This window comes from Idiotropiscis lumnitzeri, chromosome 6, assembly GCF_059441095.1.
Source record: "Idiotropiscis lumnitzeri isolate Australia: NSW breed Sydney's pygmy pipehorse chromosome 6, RoL_Ilum_1.0, whole genome shotgun sequence".
Taxonomy (NCBI): Eukaryota; Metazoa; Chordata; class Actinopteri; order Syngnathiformes; family Syngnathidae; genus Idiotropiscis; species Idiotropiscis lumnitzeri.
Genome location: NC_142396.1, coordinates 23941578 through 23964848, shown reverse-complemented (window position 1 = coordinate 23964848; position 23271 = coordinate 23941578). Strand labels below are relative to the sequence as shown.

Below are 23271 nucleotides of genomic sequence, written 5' to 3'. Positions count from 1 at the left end.
AACGTGCTGAAGTTGTCCTCATCCAAAAACGCACCAAGTCCTTGTCTTCTGTATCCAAGATAAACAGCTGGACACGTTCTCCACCAAACACGAGAGTCATTATCAGTCTGTCGCGCAGCCCCTCAGATGGGATGCCGACACAATGCCGGTGTGAGCAAGTCACTAATCAACAAACAATGTGCGGTCACGGTGTTACATCAAAACTAAAACTATCACCCCAAATCAACTGAATAGCATAATAGTGTAGGCCCAGCAAAATTCCGCCTCCCAGCCTACCATACAAAACCTTAGTTAACATGCATGCACACTAAAAGATAAGATAGCATGGCTAGCGTGGCTAGCTGTTTTTAAAAAGGCAACAGGAGCAAAACTGAGTTTGGTTGTATTTTATTGAACTATTTAACAATGTACTCACATTATTATTTATCAGTCATTATCCACAAATCCATCAAAATCGTCTTCTGTATCAGAAATAAACAGCAGGGCAAGTTCTCCCACAAACATGCCAGGTTCCCTCTCGTCATTGTCAGATTCTGTGACGCTGCTGCGCAGCTCCTCGCATATGCTGCCGCCTTTCTCCATACAGAGCTAGCAGACACTTTGCCTGCTTTGCACTGGGGGCGTGCCTTGTGGTGTTGTTCACGCCCATCGTTCCCCTCTCACGCCCGCCTGCTGTCGTTAGCCACGCCCACCTTCTCCCTATATAGTTCGCAGTCAGCCCAGCGGTGCACTTGGTCCACATAATGGGCGCTCCGCATCAAAAGGTGCCCCGTCTTTTTTGGATGTATAGACGACAAGTGGCGACTGCGCACCAGAGTACTCGAGACGGCACATTTTCCTGATGAAGCACACTTGTTTTTTTGGCATTGGCATTCCATTGACATTTTTTTCATTTTATTTAGCATTTTGTTTACAGGCGACTAGCTCCTTTGCACATGGCATTATTTATATTGTTAACAAGATACCTTTACACAAATCTAGGCCTTTGCAAATGGCATTACAGCATCTCGGCACAATATATTTGCAGAAAAAGATTTGTGAGAGATACCCTTTTTCTCCTGTTCTTTGTGACATTGTTCAAGTCATGCAAAGCAAGCTATTTGGAATGTTTATTGAAATGATTTTTGCAATTTTATTTTTCATTGAAAATAACATGTACCAGTTGGTCAATAAAAAAAGCAGTTAATATGCATTTCCTGCATTTATTTTGATTTTGGTCCTCAGGGGGAATTTATCGTGCATATATCGTTATCGAGGCCCAATTTATCGCGATATTGATTTTAGGTCATATCGCCCAGCCCTATATATATACAGTAATACCCCGGTTATCACGGTTAATGGGGGCCGAGACCACCCGCGAAAACTGAAAATCCGCGAAGTAGCAGCGCACCTTCAAAAATGCTTAAAAAAAAAAAAAGTGCGAAGTCGCGACGCACCTTCAAAAATGCTTAAAAAAATTATATATATATATATATATATATATATATATATATATATGGGTAGAGAGAGAGAGAATGAAATTCATGTTTGTTATGATCCACCAGCAGTGCTGGTAGATTGAGCAGGACTCTCCAAGCGCAGACACGGGAAAATGGATTATACAAAGACATTTATTAATAATCAAATAGACAATCTCCAATATGCAATCGTGAATCAACCGGGGCTATCGGCTATAGCGACTATGGAACTTAACTATCGAACGAGGGATAAACAAGGGCGCTGGCGGAAAATCACACCAGGGAGCAAAGGCAGTAAGGAGGAACGAATAGCGCTTGCAAAAGGCAAGGGAAAGAAACCAAAACGCAAATAGCTTACCGCACAAGGGTAAGAGGATTCCAATCGGGAAGCAAAGAACAGAAAACGCACCGAGCAGTAGCTGGCGGGAAAAACAACTCAAAACACGCAGTAGCAAGCGAACTATTAACAAGAGTGCGATCAAATTTCCCCATTGTGGGACTAATAAAGGACATCTTAAGAGCATGGGACATGAACGTGAGCGATGTGGGATAACGATCCGACGCTGGGGAGTCAGTGTCTTAAATAGTGTGTGCAATCAGTGAGTAAATAGGAGTCCGGTGTGGAGCTGGTGGGCGCGTCCCGCAGCTGCTGACGGCCTGGCCCGAGACGATCGCTGGGGGGACGCCCCCACAGCTGTCAAAACAAAAGCACATGGCATGACAGACACGGATCGTGACAATGTTATAACAAAAAAAAAAATACATTATTAAACCTTATTATTTTTTTATTCCCCAGCCATTATTTTTGTATTTATTCAATTACTTCTTTTTGTATTTATTTAATTACTTCGACTTTAACCTGCTGGTACGCCGTCCGGTGTGCCCTGTAAAATGAAAGGTGGCATTCTTCATTTATTTATTTATTCATTCATAACTGACAGCCTCGCGCTGCGCTCGTGCCCGGGCGGAAGAGGTGCTCCTCTCCGGCTTAATTGTCACGCACGCCGGACCTGCTCCCCCGAAGCGTGTCTCCGTTCGGTTGAACTCGGTTTCATTTCGCCCCGCCCGTGCCCGGGGAAGGTGCTCCGATTCGGCTTAACTGTGACACACGCCCGCCCTCCTCCCCCGGAGCTTCCATTCGGTTAAACTTAGGGGCCGCTTGGAACCGCCCGTGCCCGAGGAAGGTGCTCCTCTTCGGCTTACTGTGACGCGAGCATGCCCTCCTCCTCCGGAGCTTCCATTCGGTTAAACTTAGGGGCCGCTTGGAACCGCCCGTGCCCGGGGAAGGTGCTCCTCTTCGGCTTACTGTGACGCGAGCATGCCCTCCTCCTCCGGAGCTTCCATTCGGTTAAACTTAGGGGCCGCTTGACACCGCCCGTGCCCGGGAAAGGTGCTCCTATTCGGCGTAACTGTCACGCACACCGGCCGGCCTCCTCCGGAGCTCTCGTACGGTCCGAACCACGCGAAACGTCGCCCCGGATCGTGCCCGGGGGAACGTGCTCTTCTTCGTCCACTCTCCTCTTCGCCCACGCTCTTCTTCGGCGCACGCCGGCCGTCTAACCGCTCCAGCGCCCCCTCGTGCCGCTCGGCGAAACTACAATGCCCCCGAATATTTTTTAGACCCGTGAAGCACTAAACCCGCGAAAGGTGAACCGCGAAGTAGCGGGGTATTACTGTATATATATATATATATATATATATATATATATATATATATGCCTATTTGGCATGTACTGCAGGCCTGATAATCTTGCTTTGGCAGATCTGAAATGATGGGTAATCCAGAGCTGGTTTATGAAATGAAGGGAGAAGAGCTGGAACCTCTGATTTCTCCTGAGGGTTTAGAGCATCTTCAAAACAAATATGTTGCAAGCGTTCGGGTGAGTATTTGAAATTTTACAAAATAAGTTGTCTTATAAATGAGATGTTGTGAATATTAAAGTATTCAATTGAATATACAGTGAATCATGTCCCCGTTCAAATTAATACGGAGCCCCTCATAGCTTTCTGGTTGTTCTGTAGAAGAGTGTTTCTGAATGGATGCATAAAGCTCTGCAGGTGGAGCTGCAAGACTGGCAAAGGGACCAGGAGCCAGATACAGACCATGAAGGTTTTTACCAGACAAGTCTCCCAACCATCATCACCCAGGTAAGAGTCTTTTCCTTGCAATTGGTTGTACCGTCATGGTTCAACCACACGCCTACCAAATGTCTAATCCTCGTCATCATTTTCGAACACTAACAGATAGTCATTCAAACAGTCTTCTATCTGTTATGGGGTTATTATTATCCTGTCAGCCAACAACAAAGCTTCTGTTTTGCTCTATTCATCGAAAAGACATTGTCAAAGCTACTTTGTGGCTATATTTACAGTATTCATTTTAGCAAAATCCTGTTAATCAGTTTCAATCTATTTCAGTGATCACTGTGACAATTTCTTTCTTCAAAGGAGGGGTAACAACAATTTTGCCTTTGCTAAGATAAGGAGCAGGTTCAGTTACGTTCTCGGGCATGAGAAAAGCTTGTTCTCAGCACCTAATCATGGGTGATCCAACGGGATAATGACTCGAAACACATAGTTGAAATATTATTCTGAAGAGTCCTGATTTAAATACTATTAAGCATGTGACAAAGGAGCTGATACGAGGAATGGATAATGGTAAATGGGCTATCACTTGTATAGCGCTTTTCTACCTAAGTTACACTATGACCACATCTACCAAGTGATGACGTACCATTAGGAGCAAACAAAAAAAATACATTAATGATCGCACCTAACACTGTTATCACTGCATTTTTTTACTCTAGGTTCTCTGTATGGAGTAATGGGAGCCTCTCAAAGAATGAATTTCACTGTTTCCATCAGCCATTCAGAGCATAACAGTATCATGACTTGTAACTGACAGAGCTTAGGGTTATATTTTGCAGTGAATTTTATGTCAGTGTGCTGAGCTTTAATTTCATTGATGAATGTTCTCAAATGATGCAAATAAATCTTTGAGCAGCACTCATAGATACACCTTATAAGAGAAAATTTGAAATAATTTTCTTACCGATCCTGCAATTGGCTGGCAACCAGGTCAAGGTGTAGCCCGCCTACTGCCCGTAGACAGCTGGTATAGGCTCCAGCACGCTGCAACCCTTGTGAGGAGAAGCGGCTCGGACAATGAATTGATGGACAGATTCTTATCGATAAAATGTGCATTTAGCGTTTCTCCCAGACTTATTGGTACAACTGTATGCCAAACATGGTGGAATTTTCACAGTAGAGATAGATAATAACATGAAAACGCAACAGCGAAAACAATGTTTTCATTTCGGCGGACTTAGCGAGTGAAAATGTAAGATGGCTGCCAGTGGCTTTACTTTTCACGACGGCGGGTAAGCGGCATTGTTAGTCCATTCATATGTAAGTCCGTGCTGTTCACCTGACAGTCAAGTCCAGAGTCATATGATGTAAACGAATTTATTTGGATGATTTTTTTTTTTCATTTTAACATTTTTCACATAACCAAATCAATTACGTCGAGGCATATAGGTCTACATTAATTATGAAATACAATTTATTTAGAAACAGTTTGTGTTGTGTGGCTTGCTGTCTATCCCTCGCCGCTCTCTCCTGGCTGCTCGTGCGCTCCTCCAACAACCACTAAATAGTCACACCCAGCCATTCACCAGTGTGAGTGGCACTGGAGGCATAGTTGGGTGCAGTGTCTTCCCGAAGGACACAATGACATGTGACTCAGATAGAGCACAAAATGAACAGTGGTCCTGCCTTGTCCTCTGAGCAATGGCTGGCCTACGGCATATTTTATTCTATTTGAGAGATTTTTTTGTAAATGTGCCTGACAACTTGATATAATAAAAAAAAATAAAAAAAACAGGCCCAATGAGTGTTCAAAGTTCGGTAAGTTTTTGAGTGTTTTTAGGTCGGAAAAATGTAATTCATTTGCAGAATAATGAAACAAAAAGAATTTCTACAAAAACAAAAGTGACCTTTAAAATAATAGTCAGAATATTTCATTTTATCTTTTCAGAAGAGTCTTCAAAGTTCCTCCAAAATGTATTTGTTGCTGTAAAGTTTCTCCTGTACAAAAGGGCCTGCACTTAAAGGTGGATGGTGCAGTGGTGGCGTGATGTCAGTGAATTCTGTTTGTTTTATATGCTAGATGTTGGAGGAAAATGCCCGTGTGGCCCTGATGATTGGCGAACCGCTCAGGAACCAAACAATACAAATGGGGCTATATGAATTGGAAAACCTTCTGAACAGGTTTGTCTTTGTTGTTTTTATGGCTACCTTGCCCTTGCAAATACCAAGCATTCAATTTTATTCTCAGTTGTGGCACATGTAAAAGTATAGAAAAAGTTTGGCCAATTCCTTCATTTTGATTACATTTGGGTTAACATTAGAAGATGATGAGACATGTCAAGAATTCATCTCACCCCAGGTATTTACATCTGGAACAGTTATACAACAGAACTATGTTTCGCAAAATTTTATTGAGCAAAGGCGACCATTTTACATCTCCAGGCCCATTACCAAAGAGAAATGTCAGAAAAACTATGAAATAGTCACGTTTCATATTTTTCATATATTTATGTGAAAATTGGGGCCTGTTCAGTTGAATACAGTTTATATATACCTGCAGGTAGCAATGAGTTACTCTCTATGAAGGCAACAGGTGGATACTCGGGTTTATTGCTTCTGCTATCTATTGATCGACTACTTTTTCTCCCTCTCACTATACACCACTGGAAATGATGATGAAAAGATATATTTTTAATTGAACATTCTGAATTGCCCTTATTTGTGTTTGTTAGCACGGATGGTTAATTCGTCTTTGTGTGCCCTTCGACTGGCTGGCAACCAGTTCAGGGTGTACCTCGCCTACTGCCCAAAGGCTCCAGCACGCCTGCGACCCTCGTGACAACAAGCAGCTCAGATAATGGGTGGATGGATGGATTTTTAATTATCTTCTGATAAATTAAGTGAAATTTGATACATTCCCAAATTTCCCACTGCACACTTGTCAGTCACGGCCCTATTCGGAATCAATGACCTAAATTACATTATTTTAATCTAACTCCAAATTATAAGGTGAGTAAAGTATTGGTTCAGATTTTAACCTTGATGAGGGTCTAGATTAAAGAAAATGGATTAGCATTTGCACGCACATCAGGCCGGACAAAACAATGGAAGGTGAGAGCCGAGATTCACACCCCATACCTCAGAACTGTGAGGCAGGTATGCTAAATGCCACCATTCTCCCTTATCCATAATGTATGCCCTTTAATTAATTTTGTTTGTATCATACAGCTGAGTTATGTCATCCAACATTCCTTCTAATTTTCCCTGCTTCTGAACATTCAGATAAACTCCCTGTGCATCCCTTGGACCACGGTGCGCAATATTGCAGTATTGTTGAAAGTATTAAATATACACCACATGCAAAGACAAATGAGAGGGAAAAAAAGTTCTAAACATACCAATTGTATCATGATTGTGTGCACAGAATTTCGAACCCCAAAGCAGAGCCAAAAACAATTGCGAGCAAAGACAGAACTTTATTCAAACAAGAGAGCACTATAACTAGTGATGGGTCCAACGACACCGTCGATGCGCGCGCCGAGCTTCCAGGGCAAACCCCGTGTCGGTGCGCGTACTGCTTTGAGAAAGTCACGTGACCACTACCAGAATCGTGTCGACACAGCGGTCGCGCGCCAAACTGTGTTCATAAGGAAGCGCATCTGTCAACAGGATGGACGCTCAAAACAAGCATCGAGTTATTGGCGCGTTACTTTGCGTTAAAGATCCGCAAGATGGAAGACGTCACTGTTGATGCGCACTCAGAGGTGCAGCGCTATATGACAGCAGGACACGTTGCATGTACGGAAGACCCGCTCTTATACTGGAAGTCCATGGAGGCAACATTCCCTCACCTATTTATATTAGCCACACAGGCGTTGTGCACACCGGCCTCTTCAGTGCCTTGTGAGAGGATCTTCTCAAAGGCGGGGGAAATTGCCTCAAAAAAAGAAATAGACTGAATAACAAAACGCTGGAGAAACTAATTTTTGGAATAAAAATCTTTAATTACAATGAGTCCATTGTCATTCACAACACTTTTACTTGGGCATTCAGACAGATGTTCTCTTAATTTATCAACTGCGTCTCGAATATCAAAGATTTTTTTTATGAAATTGCGTGTATGTAAAAATAATGTGAAAGCAAATGCCTAATCAGAATCAGAAATCTCTGTCATTGTACTCAAGTGTGCAACGAGATTAGAGAGCTCCCCTCTCCAGTGCAATACAACAATAATTCAATTAAATATATAAATTAGATAAATAAGAGAATAATTAGTGCGATGGAAAGTTATACGAAATAGGATATATAAAAACACATGACGTCGCTAATCAATGGAATTGGATAAAATGAGTTTGATAGATCAGTGTCAGATGACCCTGTCAAATGTTTCCTGCAAGTCCACCAGGAGTCAGTATTCAGCAACACAGTGTCAACACAGTGTCAATACATTGTGTCACTGTGTCGAAACGATACAGGATGCCTCATCTACCCATCACTAGGAGAAAGGGTGGGGACTAAAAAGAAAACGAAAATAAGTCCTAACTTCACAAGAGAGGACAATCAAATGTAACAAAGACAGGAAATACTAAAACCGTAATTTACTTATGTGAGACCAAGTTACGTGGCGGATGACGGACGCACACAATTGGCTAACAAAACCAGGCAAGCAGCAACAATATTCCAGCAACAAACTTCCACTTCTCCAGCACCTTTATACCCAGCTGATTGGGATGACAAACAGGTGTGCACTGCAGGCTCCACCCAATCCACCAGGCCCAGGGACTGGAAAAACAAATGTTAGTCACTGAACATGACAAATTGTATAGCATCCGTATAGTACTTTTATGACCTTCACTCCTGCTCCGTAGAGTGTGTTACTGTCGCCACTCTCAATTGTTATTGGGTTTGTCCAGCAAAAAGAGTGCGTAAAAACGCAAGAGGAGGACTCTAATGCAACTCAAAGATGTAGGCAAATTATAAAATTTGAAATAAAAGAGCTCAGCGGCATGAATACATATAAAACGTGACATGACATATGGTAGGGTTATCCAAAGTGACTAATTCAGGAAAATACCCTGCTGATTAAAATTACCACCAGGTGACAAGCAAAGGACTCCGCCCACTGTCACTTGAAGGAAAAATCAAAGGAAACAAATGACCAGTAGAGGGCAGATCAAAACAGGATATGGCACAGGAAATGAGCTATGATTTTCCATCCATCCATCCATCATCTGTACCGCTTCTCCTCACTAGGGTCGCAGGGGTGCTGGAGCCTATCCCAGCTATCGTCGGGCAGTAGGCGGGGGACACCCTGAACTGGTTGCCAGCCAATTGCAGGGCACACAGAGACGAACAACCATCCGCACTCACACTCATACCTAGGGGCAATTTACAGTGTTCAATCGGCCTGCCATGCATGTTTTTAGAATGTGGGAGGAAACCGGAGTACCCGGAGGAAACCCACGCAGGCACGGGGAGAACATGCAAACTCCACACAGGATGGCCGGAGCTGGGATTGAACCCACGCCCGATGCTGTCTCTCACTGTGAGGCCATCGTGCTAACCAGTCGCCCACCGTGCCGAGCTATGATTTTATTAATAATAAAAAAAACCTGTGTACTATTATGGCCCACTCGTGCGTATTTAGAGGGGTTTTACTTTTGCGCCGTTATCCTTTGATGTTTCATCATGACTGAAACTGTACGTTCTTAATTAAGAATTGGGCCAATGAAAGGGGAAAAAAATTTCGATTTTAGAAATACAGTGAACCCTCGGTTATCGCGGTTAATGGGGACCGAGACCACCCGCGAATACTGAAAATCCGCGAAGTAGCGGCGCACCTTAAAAAAATGCTTAAAAAAAAAAAGTGCGAAGTAGCGGCGCACCTTCAAAAATGCTTAAAAAAAATAAAAAAGAAAAAAAAAAAATATATATATATATATATATATATACGGGTAGAGAGAGAGAGAGAGAGTGAAATTCATGTGAGAACAAAAAAACTAAACAAATTATTATTAAAACTTATTTTTTTATTTCCCAGCCATTATTTTTGTATTTATTCAATTACTTCTTTTTGTATTTATTTAATTACTTCGACTTTTACCTGCTGGTACGCCGTCCGGTGTGCCCTGTGAAATGAAAGGTGGCATTCTTCATTTATTTATTTATTCATTCATAACTGACAGCCTCGCGCTCCGCTCATGCCCGGGCGGAAGTTGTTCCTCTTCGGCTTAACTGCCACGCACGTCGGCCGGTCTCCTCCTGAGCTCTCGCACGGTCCCGAGCAAAGCGAAATGTCGCCGCGCTCGTGCCCGGGCGGAAGGTGCTCCTATTCGGCTTAACTGTGACACACGCCCGCCCTCCTCCCCCGGAGCTTCCATTCGGTTAAACTTAGGGGCCGCTTGGAACCGCCCGTGCCCGGGGAAGGTGCTCCTCTTCGGCTTACTGTGACGCGAGCATGCCCTCCTCCTCCGGAGCTTCCATTCGGTTAAACTTAGGGGCCGCTTGGCACCGCCCGTGCCCGGGGAAGGTGCTCCTCTACGGCTTAACTGCCACGCACGCCGACCGGAGCTCTGGTACGGTCCGAACCGCGCGAAACATCGCCCCAAATCGTGCCCGGGGGAACGTGCTCTTCTTCGTCCACTCTCTTCTTCGTCCACTCTCCTCTTCGGCGCACGCCGGCCGTCTAACCGCTCCAGCGCCCCTTCGGCGAAACTACAATGCCCCCGAATATTTTTTAGACCCGCGAAGCACTGAAGCCGCGAAAGGTGAAGCGCGAAGTAGCGAGGGTTCACTGTACTCCATGACGGGAACGTGGCATCAAATGCGATTTTGTTTTCAAGCTATACTCATGCACAGATAATAGTAATGTATATGCCCAGCCATAGATATTGTGTATGATGGACTAATTCTCATGGGTTTGTGTCAGTTTGAGATTTATTATGGCTTTCTTTTTTAGTGATCCAATTCTAATGTGCCGGTACCCCCAAGACCTTGCGCTGTCTCCCAACTGTCACAAACATGCTTAATTAGACTTGTCTCAATTCGCCTGGTTTTAATACAAGACAATAAACTTTATTTATACAGCGCATATCACAACAGCTGGAGCGGCAACAAAGTACTTTCCATATGGTGTCATATAAATTTGCTGTAAATTAAAACACAATTAAAACACATCTACAATGAAACTAGAAGAACACCAGAACAGTCACAGTCATGTCTTGAGTCAAAAGATAAAGAATAAAAATGTGTCTTCTAACGAGTGTTAAAAGTGGACAGCTGTGCTTAGTCCTCGGCCCCTCCAGTTACAGTTTAGTAGGACGTTGGACAACAAAACACACCTCTCAGTCTCAATTGGTTCAAACATAAGTTGCTATCCTGTTGTGTATCTTAACCAGAAAGCTGATTTTTTATTGTCTTGTCTTTTCATCATCTTTGGGTGTCAAACCCTAGTGCCAAATCTAGATTAAATAAATTGTTTAAATACTTTTGGAGGGGCAATATGTTGCATTAACTTACATTATTCATTCATAGATTTCAAGAAGCTCTGATGGAATTTTGGAAAGAGCGTCGCAGCAATCCTATGAAGAGCAAAAGCAAGTTCTACCTCCACTATCTACTCGCCTCCATTAGCAACTGTATCATTCTCAAGTAAGAACAATTCAGCATGCTTGTGTTTAAAGTCTAAATTTTTGGAATTTGAACTTTATAAAATGGAAAATTTTAAGTCGTGCTTAGGGTACTGTATAAGCCCTGTTTAGAAATATCAATGATCCATTTGTGATCTAGGACATCATTTACCGGTAGTTAAACCTTAACGTCTTCCGATCAAACCATGAACAAAAGTGAAAGCAAAGATGTGCTGTGCATGATGATGATTTTTTTTCCAACTTCAGTGAGCTACTTCAAATGTTGATTAGAGGAGAATGATGAAACTCCCTTTTTATCCCGGACAACGCAGTAAAACAAATTCCTGTGTCTGTGTCTTTGTCTGGATGCTCACATATCTGTGGGCACATTAAGGCAACATCAGGCTTACTTTAAGTGAGATTTTTAGGTTGTGAAGCAGAGCAACTTGTGCGCAACACAACGACTCTAGTAGTACAATCACAGACTCTCTTTATTTGATATGCGAGGTGACACCAAAAATTGAAAGAGGAAACCACCAGAAACAATGAATATTTAACAGGAAGGACTAAGCCTGAATAATGTGACAGGACACCTCACATCACCACAGTCTGAAAAGATTTAAGAAGTAAAAGGATGTTAATTGAGATTGCTTTGGGAAGGATATCGAGCAAGACACCAAATCCCAGACTGCTTTCAGACTGCTGTGAATAGCCATCACAATCTTGGGGTTGGTCAAACAGTCCATTTTAAGACAAACCTATACGTGCCCTTGTGTATTTTGAGTGTACACATTTGAATAATTGAAAAGTTTATGAAAATGACATTTTAATCTTAAAACAGTTAAACATTTTTCAGATCGTTGTGAGATACAGACCAATATAATCAATATCTATCCATCCATTCATCATCTGTACCGCTTCTCCTCACAAGGGTCGCGAGGGATGCTGGAGCCTATCCCAGTTATCTTCGGGCAGTAGGCGAGGTACATCTTGAACTGGTTGCCAGCCAATTGCAGGGCACACGTAGACGAACAACCATCCGCGCTCACACTCATACCTGGGGGCAATTTAGAGTGTTCAATCATCTTGCCATGCATGTTTTTGGAATGTGGGAGGAAACCGGAGTACCCGGAGGAAACCCACGCAGGCACGGGAAGAACATGCAAACTCCACACAGGCAGGCCGGAGCCGGGATTGAACCCACGACCGCTGTTGTCTCTCACTGTGAGGCCATCGTCCTAACCAGTTGGCCTCTCTGACAACCAACTCAATCTCCCAGGTTGCCGCACCCACAAAGCAGGCAGGGGAGAGAATCAGATCCGGATCTTCCATACTTGAGGTGGGTGTGTGCATTCTTGAAAACGCATCGGCCTTAATATTCTTGGAACCTGGGCGGTAAGCTAGAGAGAAGTCAAACCTGATCAGCAACAAAGACCAGCGTTGAAACGTCGAGCGGACTGTAGGTATGAGAGATTCTTGTGGTCGGTACAAACGAGGAAGGGTATTTGCAAACTCTCCAACCAGTGACTCCGATCCTGCAGCGCCAACACGACCGTCAGCAATTTATGATTTCCCACATCATAGTTCCTCTCTGCTGGACTGAGCCGCTGTGAGAAAAAGGGGCAGGGTTGCAACTTGTGGGTGTCTGAATGCCTCTGGGACAACATGGCTCCCACTCCTGTGTCGGACACAGGGAAGGGTCTGGGTGCTTGAGCATATGGGCGCTCGTGAATAGTGATTTGAGTTTTATAAAAGCTTTGTCCGCCTCCAGTGTCCAACAGAAAGGGGACTTGGTGGAGGTAACTTGAGTTAATGGAACTGCTTCCTTACTGTAGTCATAGATGAAACAGCGGTAAAAGTTCACAGAGCCTGGGAACTGTTGACTCCTTGTGGTTGCTGGGAGACGCCAACTGGCAACTGCTTCAATCTTAACCAGGTCAGGCTTAAGCTGACCCTTGGGGATGATGAAACCCAATAAGCCTACAGAGGGGACATGGAACTTGCATTTCTCCAGCTTGACGTATAATCTGTTTTCAAGGAGTCTCTAAAGAACCAACTTAAGATGCTTTCAATGCTCCTTGTGGGAACGGGAAAAGATAAGAGTATCATCTAAATAGATGAAAACAAAGCGGTTCACCATGTCATGAAAAAGCTAATTCATAAGTCTTTGGAACACTGCAGGGGCGTTAGTGAGGCTGAAGGGCATGAACAGATACTCAAAATGGTCGAGGGGAGTGTTGAAAGCGGTCTTCCACTTTCCATTCCCAACCTTTACGGATATGAATGAGGTGGTAAGCCTTTCGGAGGTCTAACTCAAAAAAGATTTTGGCACGATGAAAAGGCTCAAAGGAGGGATCAATGAGAGGTGAAAGTCAAGTCAAGTCAAGTCATTTTTATTTGTATAGCCCTTAATCACAGACAGTCTCAAAGGGCTTTACATAGCCACAATCGACATCCCCGATCTTAACCCCCAGGAGGGCAAGGAAAAACTCACAAAACCTCATTAGGGGAAAGGTGAGAAACCTTGAGAAGGGACCACAGATGGGGGAATCCCCCTTCCAGGATGACCAGGCTGCAATGGATGCCAACTGGGCAACATTTGACACATACAATGATGCTATGCAATAATAGATGAGATAAAATAAGAGTCAATTGAATGAAGTGCTGCAGGAAGATGACTTCAGTGAAGTGGGTCCTCATCCAGGGCCGTAATATCCATGGCAGCATATCCGAAGATGAGCCTTCGATCTTGTACCAGTCAGTTGGTGTAAATTCAGTACAGCCACTTCCAAGTGAATCGCCATCACCTAATTCGGGGAATTGGGAACAGAAAAGAAAGAACAGAAATAGCAAACAGGCCAACAAGTAGTTCAATGAAGTGCTGAAATATAAGGAAATCAGAAAAGGCGCTGCATGAAGACGACTTCGGCAGAGCAGGTCCCTTCCCGGTTCGTCAGTGCCGTAATCTTCAAAGCATGTCCCCATCACCTAATTCCCAAGCAGGGGAAGGAGGGGGAAGAAAAGAGAAGAACCGGCAGTAAACAGGCCAACAAATAATTAAATTAGATGCTAAAGTATATAAATAAATTGATCAAATGTCGCGCTGCAGGAAGACGACATCACTGGAACAGGTGCATGCCCAGTTGGTCAATGCCTTAAACTCCCTAGTGGGTCACCGTCACCTAATCCCCCAGCCGGGGGAAAAGGGGGCAGAAAAGAAAACAAAAGAGAAAAAAAAAAGCGGCAGTAAACAGGCCAACAAATATTTCAGCTAAATGCACAAGAGTATAAATGCGTCTTTAATAGTGTTTTGAACATTTCTACTGAAGTGGCGCCTCTAATATCTGAGGGTAGTGCATTCCAAAGCATTGGTGCCCGAATAGAGAACGCTCTCGAACCTGCGGACTTCTTTTTGGCTCGCGGGATCACTAAAAGACCAGCATTTTGTGAGCGAAGGTTTCGGGACGGAACATATGGTACCACGAGGTCAACGAGATAAGAAGGTGCTAAGCCGTGCAATATTTTAAAAGTAAGTAGCAGAACTTTAAAATCACATCTCAAGTGGACCGGAAGCCAATGCAAATTGGCTAATATCGGGGTAATATGATCAAACTTTCTCGTCTTAGTTAAGAGTCTAGCTGCTGCATTTTGAACTAACTGCAGACTTTTAATACTAGACATGGGGAGACCCGAGAGCAAAGCGTTACAATAGTCGAGGCGAGACGTAACAAACGCATGGATTACGATTTCCGCGTCACACGTTGATAGAATTGGGCAAATTTTAGCAATGTTACGCAGATGAAAAAACGCAGTTCGAGTAATATTTTTAATGTGCATTTGAAATGACATAGTTGCGTCAAATATAACACCGAGATTTTTTGTTGAATCCTTTTGGATAATATTACATTTATCGATATTCAGAGTGGTGTCTTTGAAAAGGTACCGATGACGCGCTGGTCCAATGATGAGCATCTCGGTTTTATCTGAGTTAAGACGCAAAAAATTGAAAGACATCCATTGTTTAATTTCGGCAAGGCACGCCTCTAATTTATAGCAGTCGCGCGGATTCGTTATATCCAACGGCATGTATAATTGCGTATCATCAGCATAACAGTGAAAACTAATGTTATATTTCCGTATAATATCACCAAGCGGTAGCATATAGATGCTAACCAATAGAGGTCCAAGTACCGATCCCTGCGGAACTCCACATGTGATCTTACAAAGATCCGAAGTCGTATTGCCATGAATTACACGGTGCGTCCTCTCCGACAGATACGAATTAAACCAAGAAAGCGCTGAACCTGAAATGCCAACACACGTTTCAAGGCGTTTTAATAATATGTTATGATCAACTGTATCAAAAGCGGCACTAAGATCGAGTAAGAGTAATATTGATGAGGTGTCGGCGTCCATAGCTATGAGAAGATCATTAGTAACTTTAGCAAGGGCCGTCTCAGTAGAGTGGTCGGCTCTAAAACCCGATTGGAAAGGTTCAAATTGATTATTAGCAGTCATATATTCATTAAGTTGTTGCGCTACGACTTTTTCAAGAATTTTTGCAATAAACGGAAGATTTTAAACCGGCCTATAGTTGTTGAGACTCTCTGGGTCAAAGTTTGGTTGCTTAAGTAACGGTCGGATAACGGCGGTCCTAAAAGCTGCTGGTACTACACCCGTGGTAAGTGATAGATTAATTATATTTAAAACAGACGGTCCGAGGGTCGTAAACAGTTCTTTAATTAGTTTGTCAGGAAGCGGATCGAGCACACAAGTTGTCGGTTTTGCCGCACTAACCAATTTTGTTAGGCTCTCAAGAGATATTTTTTTAAATTGACATAAGGTTATCGGACAGTTATCAGCCCGAATGTCCCTATTAACACCATTTGTCGCGGAATTCGACGGAATTTTAAGAACAGTGTCTTTAATCTCATCACGAATACATTCTATCTTCTGAGTAAAAAATTGCATAAAATCGTGAGCTGAATAGGAAGAGCTATCCGAGGTTGGTCGCTGTTGCGTTAGCATTGCTACGGTATCAAATAAATATTTAGGGTTGTTTTTATGTAAGACAATTAATCTAGAATAATGATTAGTTTTGGCTAGATCAAGCGCTTCTTTGTATATTAGTAAACTATCGCACCATGCCTGACGGAAGACCTCAAGTTTGGTCGCACGCCATTTGCGCTCAAGCTTCCTACAAGATCGTTTCAGTATGCGCGTTTCCTCTGTAAACCACGTAGTAAGCCTCTTTGGACGAGTTTTAGTTTTTAAAGGCGCGACGGAGTCAAGCGCATTTAACAAAGCGACATTAAAGTTGTTTGTGAGATCATCAATCGTACCAATATAATTAGGAAACGAAGCAGTTGCTAAAGGGAGTAGCTCAGAGAACGCAACGGTGGTTGAGGAGCTAATGTTACGGCTGCTATAATTCTGATTATGGTCAGAACGATGACAGTGAGCCAAGACTTCAAATTTAATAAAGTAATGGTCAGATATAGCACTGGTATATGGTAATACAATTATTTTTGAAGATGCTAAGCCTCGGGTTAATACCAAACATATCAATGATTGTCCGAAACGCCACGGTAAGTGGTTCCGACGGGAGATTCATATGAATGTTGAAGTCGCCCATGATAAGTATATTATCCCCATGAGTTACTAAATCAGCTACGAATTCAGAAAATTCATCTAAAAAGCCTGAGTAAGAGCCAGGTGGACGATAAAGAACGGCAAGATAAAATGGCAGCTCGGCTGAGGATCGCATAATGAGAACTTCAAATGTTTTAAAGCAGGGATGTCCAAACTTTTTGCAAAGCGGGCCGGATTTGAAGTTGCAAAATGTGCGGGGGGCCGACCTCGGCTGACATTCACTGCATAAACAACAATATATTCAAACACATTTTAGCAAGCGATTCTGTGTTTCACATTTTGCTTTTTTATTTGCATTTAAACCATCAAACATGTATTTTGGTTCATTTTAAATATGAACATCACATGCAATTGAATATTTGCTTAGCTTTTTATTCTTAAACAGAAGTAATTATACTCTTGAGTGCAAATAATATTTGAACATGAATTATATTATGAACATGAATTATATTATCATCATGGGAGTTCAATGTCCACAGAATTTTTGAAAAACAGAAATGATTACCACAAGTGCAGGACTAATTTGATATATATGACATATCAAATATAAATGTTGATTGAAAATTTTATTCTGGAATGAAAACCGACAACTTGTCTGAATTTGTGACTGAACAAAACAAAATTAAGTCAGTTATTTTAATGACAAATGACTTGCCTGCATTAATGTGACGGGTGATACTGAGATCTGGACTGCAGCACAAAGGCCAGGTCTGGCTCAAAGGCAGAAGTATTAATGCGCAAGATGTCTCGCAGATGAGAGTCTGTGAGCCGTGTCCTCAGACGACTCTTATTTAAGTTCATTACAGAGAATGTCTTTTCACACAAATACGTCGACCCAAACAAGCTCAACATTTTCTTAGCAAACTCTCGAATCTCTCGAAACCTGCCTTTATCCAGCTCTCTGTAAAAGTTGGCAAGAGAAAGTTGCTGGCTACGGCTCTCGGCGTCACACTGCAACTCAATGAGCTCCAGCTGTAAATGGGCTGGAACATTGTCTGTGTCCATGGAGAAAGGTGATGAAAAAAGAGCGATGTCCTTCTCAATAACTGCAAAATCCCGAAAGCGTTGTGTGAACTCTTCAGCCAAAGATTTCATATCTGATGCGTACCTCTTCGTTTGTGCACTGATATTGCTCTCTGGGAATCTGATTATGATTTCTTGCAGCGCTGAGAAATGTGCAGTATTGGGCTGGGTCTGCGACAGGTGTCTTTCAAACAGTTTGAGCTTGATTCCAAAGGCTTTGATGTGTTGGTTTATGACTCCGTCTGGTCCCTGGAGACTGGTGTTCAGGACATTAAGGTGCTTTGTAATGTCAACTAGAAAACCCAAATCAGCTAGCCACATGGGGTCACTTAGTTCTTGTATAGGTTGTCCCTTTTCAGCCAAAAACTCACAGATTTGCTGCTTAAGAGAGTAGAAGCGCGACAGTGCAGAACCCCGACTAAGCCATCGCACGTCAGTGAAATAGACAACATCTCCATATTCTGCATGAACATTGCTGAGAAACTGTTGAAACTGGCGGTGGCATAGCGCTCTGGAGCGAATATAGTTAATAGCCTTTATCACCGGTTTCATAACATGTTCGTATTGGAGATGTTTGGCACACAGAACTTGCTGATGAATGATGCAATGGAGTTTTACAGCGCTACCCCCTTCTTCACTTACTTTGTTACATATTAGTGTCGCTAATCCACTTCGTTCGCCAGCCATGGATGGTGCGCCGTCCGTAATAATCCCAGAAATTTTATTCCACGGGAGTTTTAAGTCATCCACGGCAGCGCAAACAGAAGAGAATAGGTCTGTTCCTCTCGTTTGGGCTTTCAGGCTCTGCAGGTCAAGTAGTTCTTCAGTAACGTTCATTTCATTGTCCACTCCTCTCAAAAAAATAAGCAACTGGGCAGTGTCCGAGGCGTCTGTGCTTTCGTCGCAAGCCAGCGAAAAAAAATCAAACTCCTTTCCTTGGACCCCCAATTGTCTTTTGATGTCTGACGACACTTCCTCAATCCTGCGTGCTACGGTGTTACGTGCCAGGCAAACTTTGGCAAACTCTTGCTGCTTCTCGGGACATATTTTCTTCGTCATAGTCATCATGCAGTCTTTGATAAATTCACCCTCGGTGAAAGGTTTGCAATGCTTCGCGATCAGTGTTGCTACCTCGTAGCTAGCTTTCGTGGCATTCTCATTTGACTCTCGGGCTCTTGCAAAATACTGCTGCTGTGAGAATAAACCCGCTTCAAGTTGCGCCAATTTCTTGCTGCGTTCCTCCCCGGTCAAATTGTCATACATGTCAGCGTGTTTCGTTTGGTAATGTCGTTTGACATTGAACTCTTTAAAAACAGCCACGGTCTCTTTGCAAATGAGACAGACACAGTTGTTACGTATTTCTGTGAAGAAATAGTCCAATTTCCACACATCTTTGAAGCGTCGACCCTCGCAGTCAACTTTCCTTTTTTTGTTTATTGTCGCCATTTTATAAATTGGGGGTAAAGGTCACCCGGGCTGATGCCTTGTAGTGATACTGCCTCTAGTGGGTAAATTAAGAACAGCAGTTAGGAAGAGCGCGCACTCAGTACTGTATATGTGCGGGCCAGAATGTATTAATTTTATTACAGAGGCTGCGGGCCGGATTAAGTTTGACCCCGGGCCGCATTTGGCCCCCGGGCCGGACTTTGGACATGTCTGTTTTAAAGGAATTGCTAAAACGAGGACTAAGTTTTAGGTTAGATTCGGAAATGAGGGCTACACCCCCGCCTTTCTTTTGAGGGCGCGCAACATGCGAGCTCACGAAGTTTGGAGGCGAAGCCTCATTTAGCGGTAAAAACTGATTCGGTTTTAACCAGGTCTCGCAAAGACCAATCATGTTATGGTCTCTAATAAGGTCATTAACTAACAAGGCTTTCGATGAAAGCGATCTAATATTTAAAAAAACGAGTTTCAGTAAAATAGGTCTATCTAAGTTATTCCGCGCAACAGGACTCCTGGTCATAATATTAAGGAGATTGCCTTGCCTAGGTCCCGGATTGTACCTCGAGCAACTATAAACGCGGCGAGAAATTCTGACGGTCGGAATCCGATAGTTATTTACCAGCTTTCGAGTGCTATTATTTTGAGAGAACGGCTCGTCGTCAATAAAACCGACCGAGGAGGAATGCTTAAACCCATCATGTATTGCCACCTCAGTAGAAATTATATCAGTATGAGATGTAACAGCGTATGGTGTGTAGCGCTCAAATCTAGAAGAAAAGCTATGTGTGTTGTCTAAGTCTAGCATAGCGCTAGTTAGCTCTAGCCTTACAGACTCCATACCCTTCCTTACAGGCTCACTATTCACCTGCAGCCCGACCTGCTCTAATATGAATAGTCATGGAAGGCTCAAACAATAATCTATGTTTCTAGAAAGAGTGATGGCGCCTTCCCAGTTAGGGTGAAGGCCGTCCATCCTCAGCAGGTCGGGTTGGCCCCAGAAAGAAGGCCAGTTATCTATAAACTGCAGTCCCTGCTCACTACAAAAACTAGCCAGCCACTTATTTAGCGAGAATAATCTACTAAACCTCTCATCATTGCCTCTCGCAGGCAAGGGGCCAGAGACAATTACTCGATGCCGACTCATCTTTCTGGCGAGATCACAAGTCCTTGCTATGTTTTTCTTTGTGATCTCTGATTGCTTCATCCTAATGTCATTGGAGCCAACGTGTATCACTATATCTGAAAAGCTAGCGTTGTTTGCACTGCGCTGGTGTCTAGGTGTCTTGCGCGCTAGCTCCATAAGATTAGCTTCTATGTCGGGTGCTCTGGCCCCAGGAATACACATTACTGTGGCTGGATTTTCAAGCTTAATGTTGCGGGTAATGGAGTCACCTATCACTAAGGTGCGGGAGCCATGAGACCGAGGTGGAATGGAACTGCTATGTGTCTTAACAGGCTCACCGCGATTAACAAGCCGTTTACGGCCAATGCTAACCGGACTAGCAGGTTGGCTACAACCCGTGCTAACAGTCGTGTCCGCCACGTTTACGCTTACCACATTACTCTGCTCTAGCTGGCGGACACGTCCCTCTAGCAGGGAGAGTCTTTCCATGAGAATGGTGCAAGTGTTGCATGTGGTGGTGCAAGAAACCATAGTTGTGTTTACTCGCCCGGTGGATAAAAGCGGAGGAAAAGATGTCGCGCCGAAAGTGACGTCCAGTCGCGCCGAAAGTGACGTCCGTCAGTCCTCCTGCCTGCCACGGGGTGGGGTACCTGGGGTGAAAAGTACTTATTCTTGACCGTTCTGTTGTTCAGACCCTGAAAGACTATACACGGTTGAAGCCAATTTGTTTTTTTTTGTTTTTTTTTTACAAAGAAAAATCCTGCCCCTCCGGGAGATGACGGCAGATGGATTAGACCAGAAGCCAGAGAGTCAGTGATGTACTGTATTTTCACGGTCAAAAAACGTACCGTATCAAAGGGCGCAGCGTCAGTTGTGGGTGCTATTTTTGTATTTAACGCATTTAACCATATTTTCACAACCATAAGGCACACTTGAACTCATTCGCTACCATTGACGGATATAGACGTACGTTCATTTTACCTGTGCTGGCAGTGAATGAGTTAAAGTCCCAAATGTGCCACAAAACAGACAAAGCGCCCTGTAATGCCACGCGCCTTGTGTGTGGACTGAGAGGCACAGACCGGTACACGCTCTATTGTGTCGAGCAACATCCCTGTTCCCAGGGGTGCAACTACCTACTTTCTGGGGGGCATGCAGCCACATACCAGGCAAATTTTATTTAATGATAATAATAATAATAATAATATAATAATAGATTTCATTTTTTATATGTAGCCTATAAATACAATTTTTTGGGGAAGGTTACACTTATTTAAAACTTTTATTGAATGTTTCATTGAGCCATATGTGGCACTTACTACGCTGACACATTGCAACTTACCTACCTTCTTTTAACCAATTTGAAAAGTTGTTTTTCATGCCTGCATAATCTATCTTCCTCTTTCTTTTTCGGTTTTGTGCCCCTGAGCACTTTCTATTTGGCTTCTCCTTCTTTAGCGTAACATGAATCTACCATCTACACCCTCTACCATCTTAGGAACAGCAAGAGCTTCCAGGGGAATGTTATCCTCCTTCACAAAGGCTTGATTTGCGAAACTATCATCTGCTTCAGAATCCATGAGAAGATGAAGGCGGGTGTTATTTGAGTTGTATGTAAAACCGGCAGTGAGAATGAGACGGGAAGGAAAGCCGGGGGAAGAAGTTTGGCTCACCAGTGTGATCTCCATCCCTGATGAGTCTAGTCTTTTGGTCATGATGGACATTAAACAACCAACTGTCCACAAAAAAAGCACAGCTTGTCTTACACTTTCCTCTGGCATTCTCCTGGGGTCAGACGAGTTGGGCCGAGTAGCATAGGTTCCTCTGGGGGTAGCGCAAAAGCTGAGGTTTGGTGACTGAATTCTCAAATGGGGCAATAAGAAGGACCCGAGAATGAAGACATGATGATGGTGTCTACTTGCTTAATCTCTCCTCTGTTCTCTCAGACAATTATCCCGTTTTATAGCTATAGAAATTAACTCCTCCCCAACGGATCCTGAACGTCCTCCAACAGATTACGGGAAAACAACACAACTAAAGCTGCCTTCATCCCACCCACTTTTAGCCGTCAACATTTGGAACTCAACGGAATATGCATTTTGTCATTTTCATACGCTTTCGAAATACCTTAAATTATGTAATACATAATCTAGTAATGTTGAATCTGCCAATAATAGGATGAAAATGCAATCATTAAGCATGTTATGGATGAGCTCATTAATAATGAGTAAACATTTGTCGCTGTTTATTAACTGCGTACTAATGATTATTCATGTCAGAAACATGCTTTACATAAACTCAGTATTTACCAAGGGTCACTGATGGTGTAGTGGTACACTCACCCGAGTTGTGTGCGGGCAGCGTGGGTTCAGTTCCCACTCAGGTCCCACGGTGTCTATGTCTGCCCTGTGACTGGCTGGCGACCAGATAAGGGTGTAGTGCGCCTTTCGCCCGTAGTCAGCTGGGATAGGCTCCAGCACCCTCCTGCGACCCTGTACAGGATAAGCGGTGTGGATAATGACATGACATGACAGTATTTACCAATTCTTTATGAATATTTTATTAATACTACTATTTATTTATTAGTAGTACAGCAATTATAGTTGTATTAACAAACAATATGCAAATGATTATTCATGTCAGAAACATGCTTTATAAATGATAACTTCTGTATTTGCAAATGCTTAGCTAATGTTTATTAGTCTATACTCATTATTTAAGTGTTACGGAATTGGTTCAACTATATTAACAGTTTCTATTTGGCATTCTGATATTTTGAATGTTATGTGATTGAGCTGTTGTTACTCACCTACTTTTTTTGATTCTTCATTTTGACTATTGAAGATCATTCTTAACT

At 43.1% G+C, this 23271-nt stretch overlaps 2 protein-coding genes across 8 annotated transcripts in view; one reads left to right on the top strand and one right to left on the bottom strand.

The window, feature by feature from the left end:
• exoc3l1 (exocyst complex component 3-like 1) overlaps nt 1-23271 on the top strand; it is a 51519-nt gene that overhangs the window by 10832 nt on the left and 17416 nt on the right. For all 7 annotated transcript variants that reach the window (XR_015844010.1, XR_015844011.1, XM_088297692.1 and 4 more), the window contains 4 exons: nt 3220-3337; nt 3480-3605; nt 5626-5726; nt 11079-11195. Coding sequence is in view for 5 of the 7 variants with exons in the window: in XM_088297692.1 (XP_088153818.1) it covers nt 3220-3337; nt 3480-3605; nt 5626-5726; nt 11079-11195 (462 nt within the window). In the remaining 2 variants the exon portion in view is untranslated. The remainder of the gene's footprint in view (nt 1-3219; nt 3338-3479; nt 3606-5625; nt 5727-11078; nt 11196-23271) is intronic.
• LOC148335944 (general transcription factor II-I repeat domain-containing protein 2-like) lies at nt 12595-22820 on the bottom strand. The gene is made up of 4 exons (XM_088297954.1): nt 22757-22820; nt 17761-21064; nt 13004-13153; nt 12595-12851 (listed from the first exon to the last, which is right to left on the bottom strand). Exons 2-4 carry the CDS (start codon nt 19292-19294, stop codon nt 12595-12597), a joined length of 1941 nt encoding a protein of 646 aa, XP_088154080.1. The 5' UTR covers nt 19295-21064; nt 22757-22820.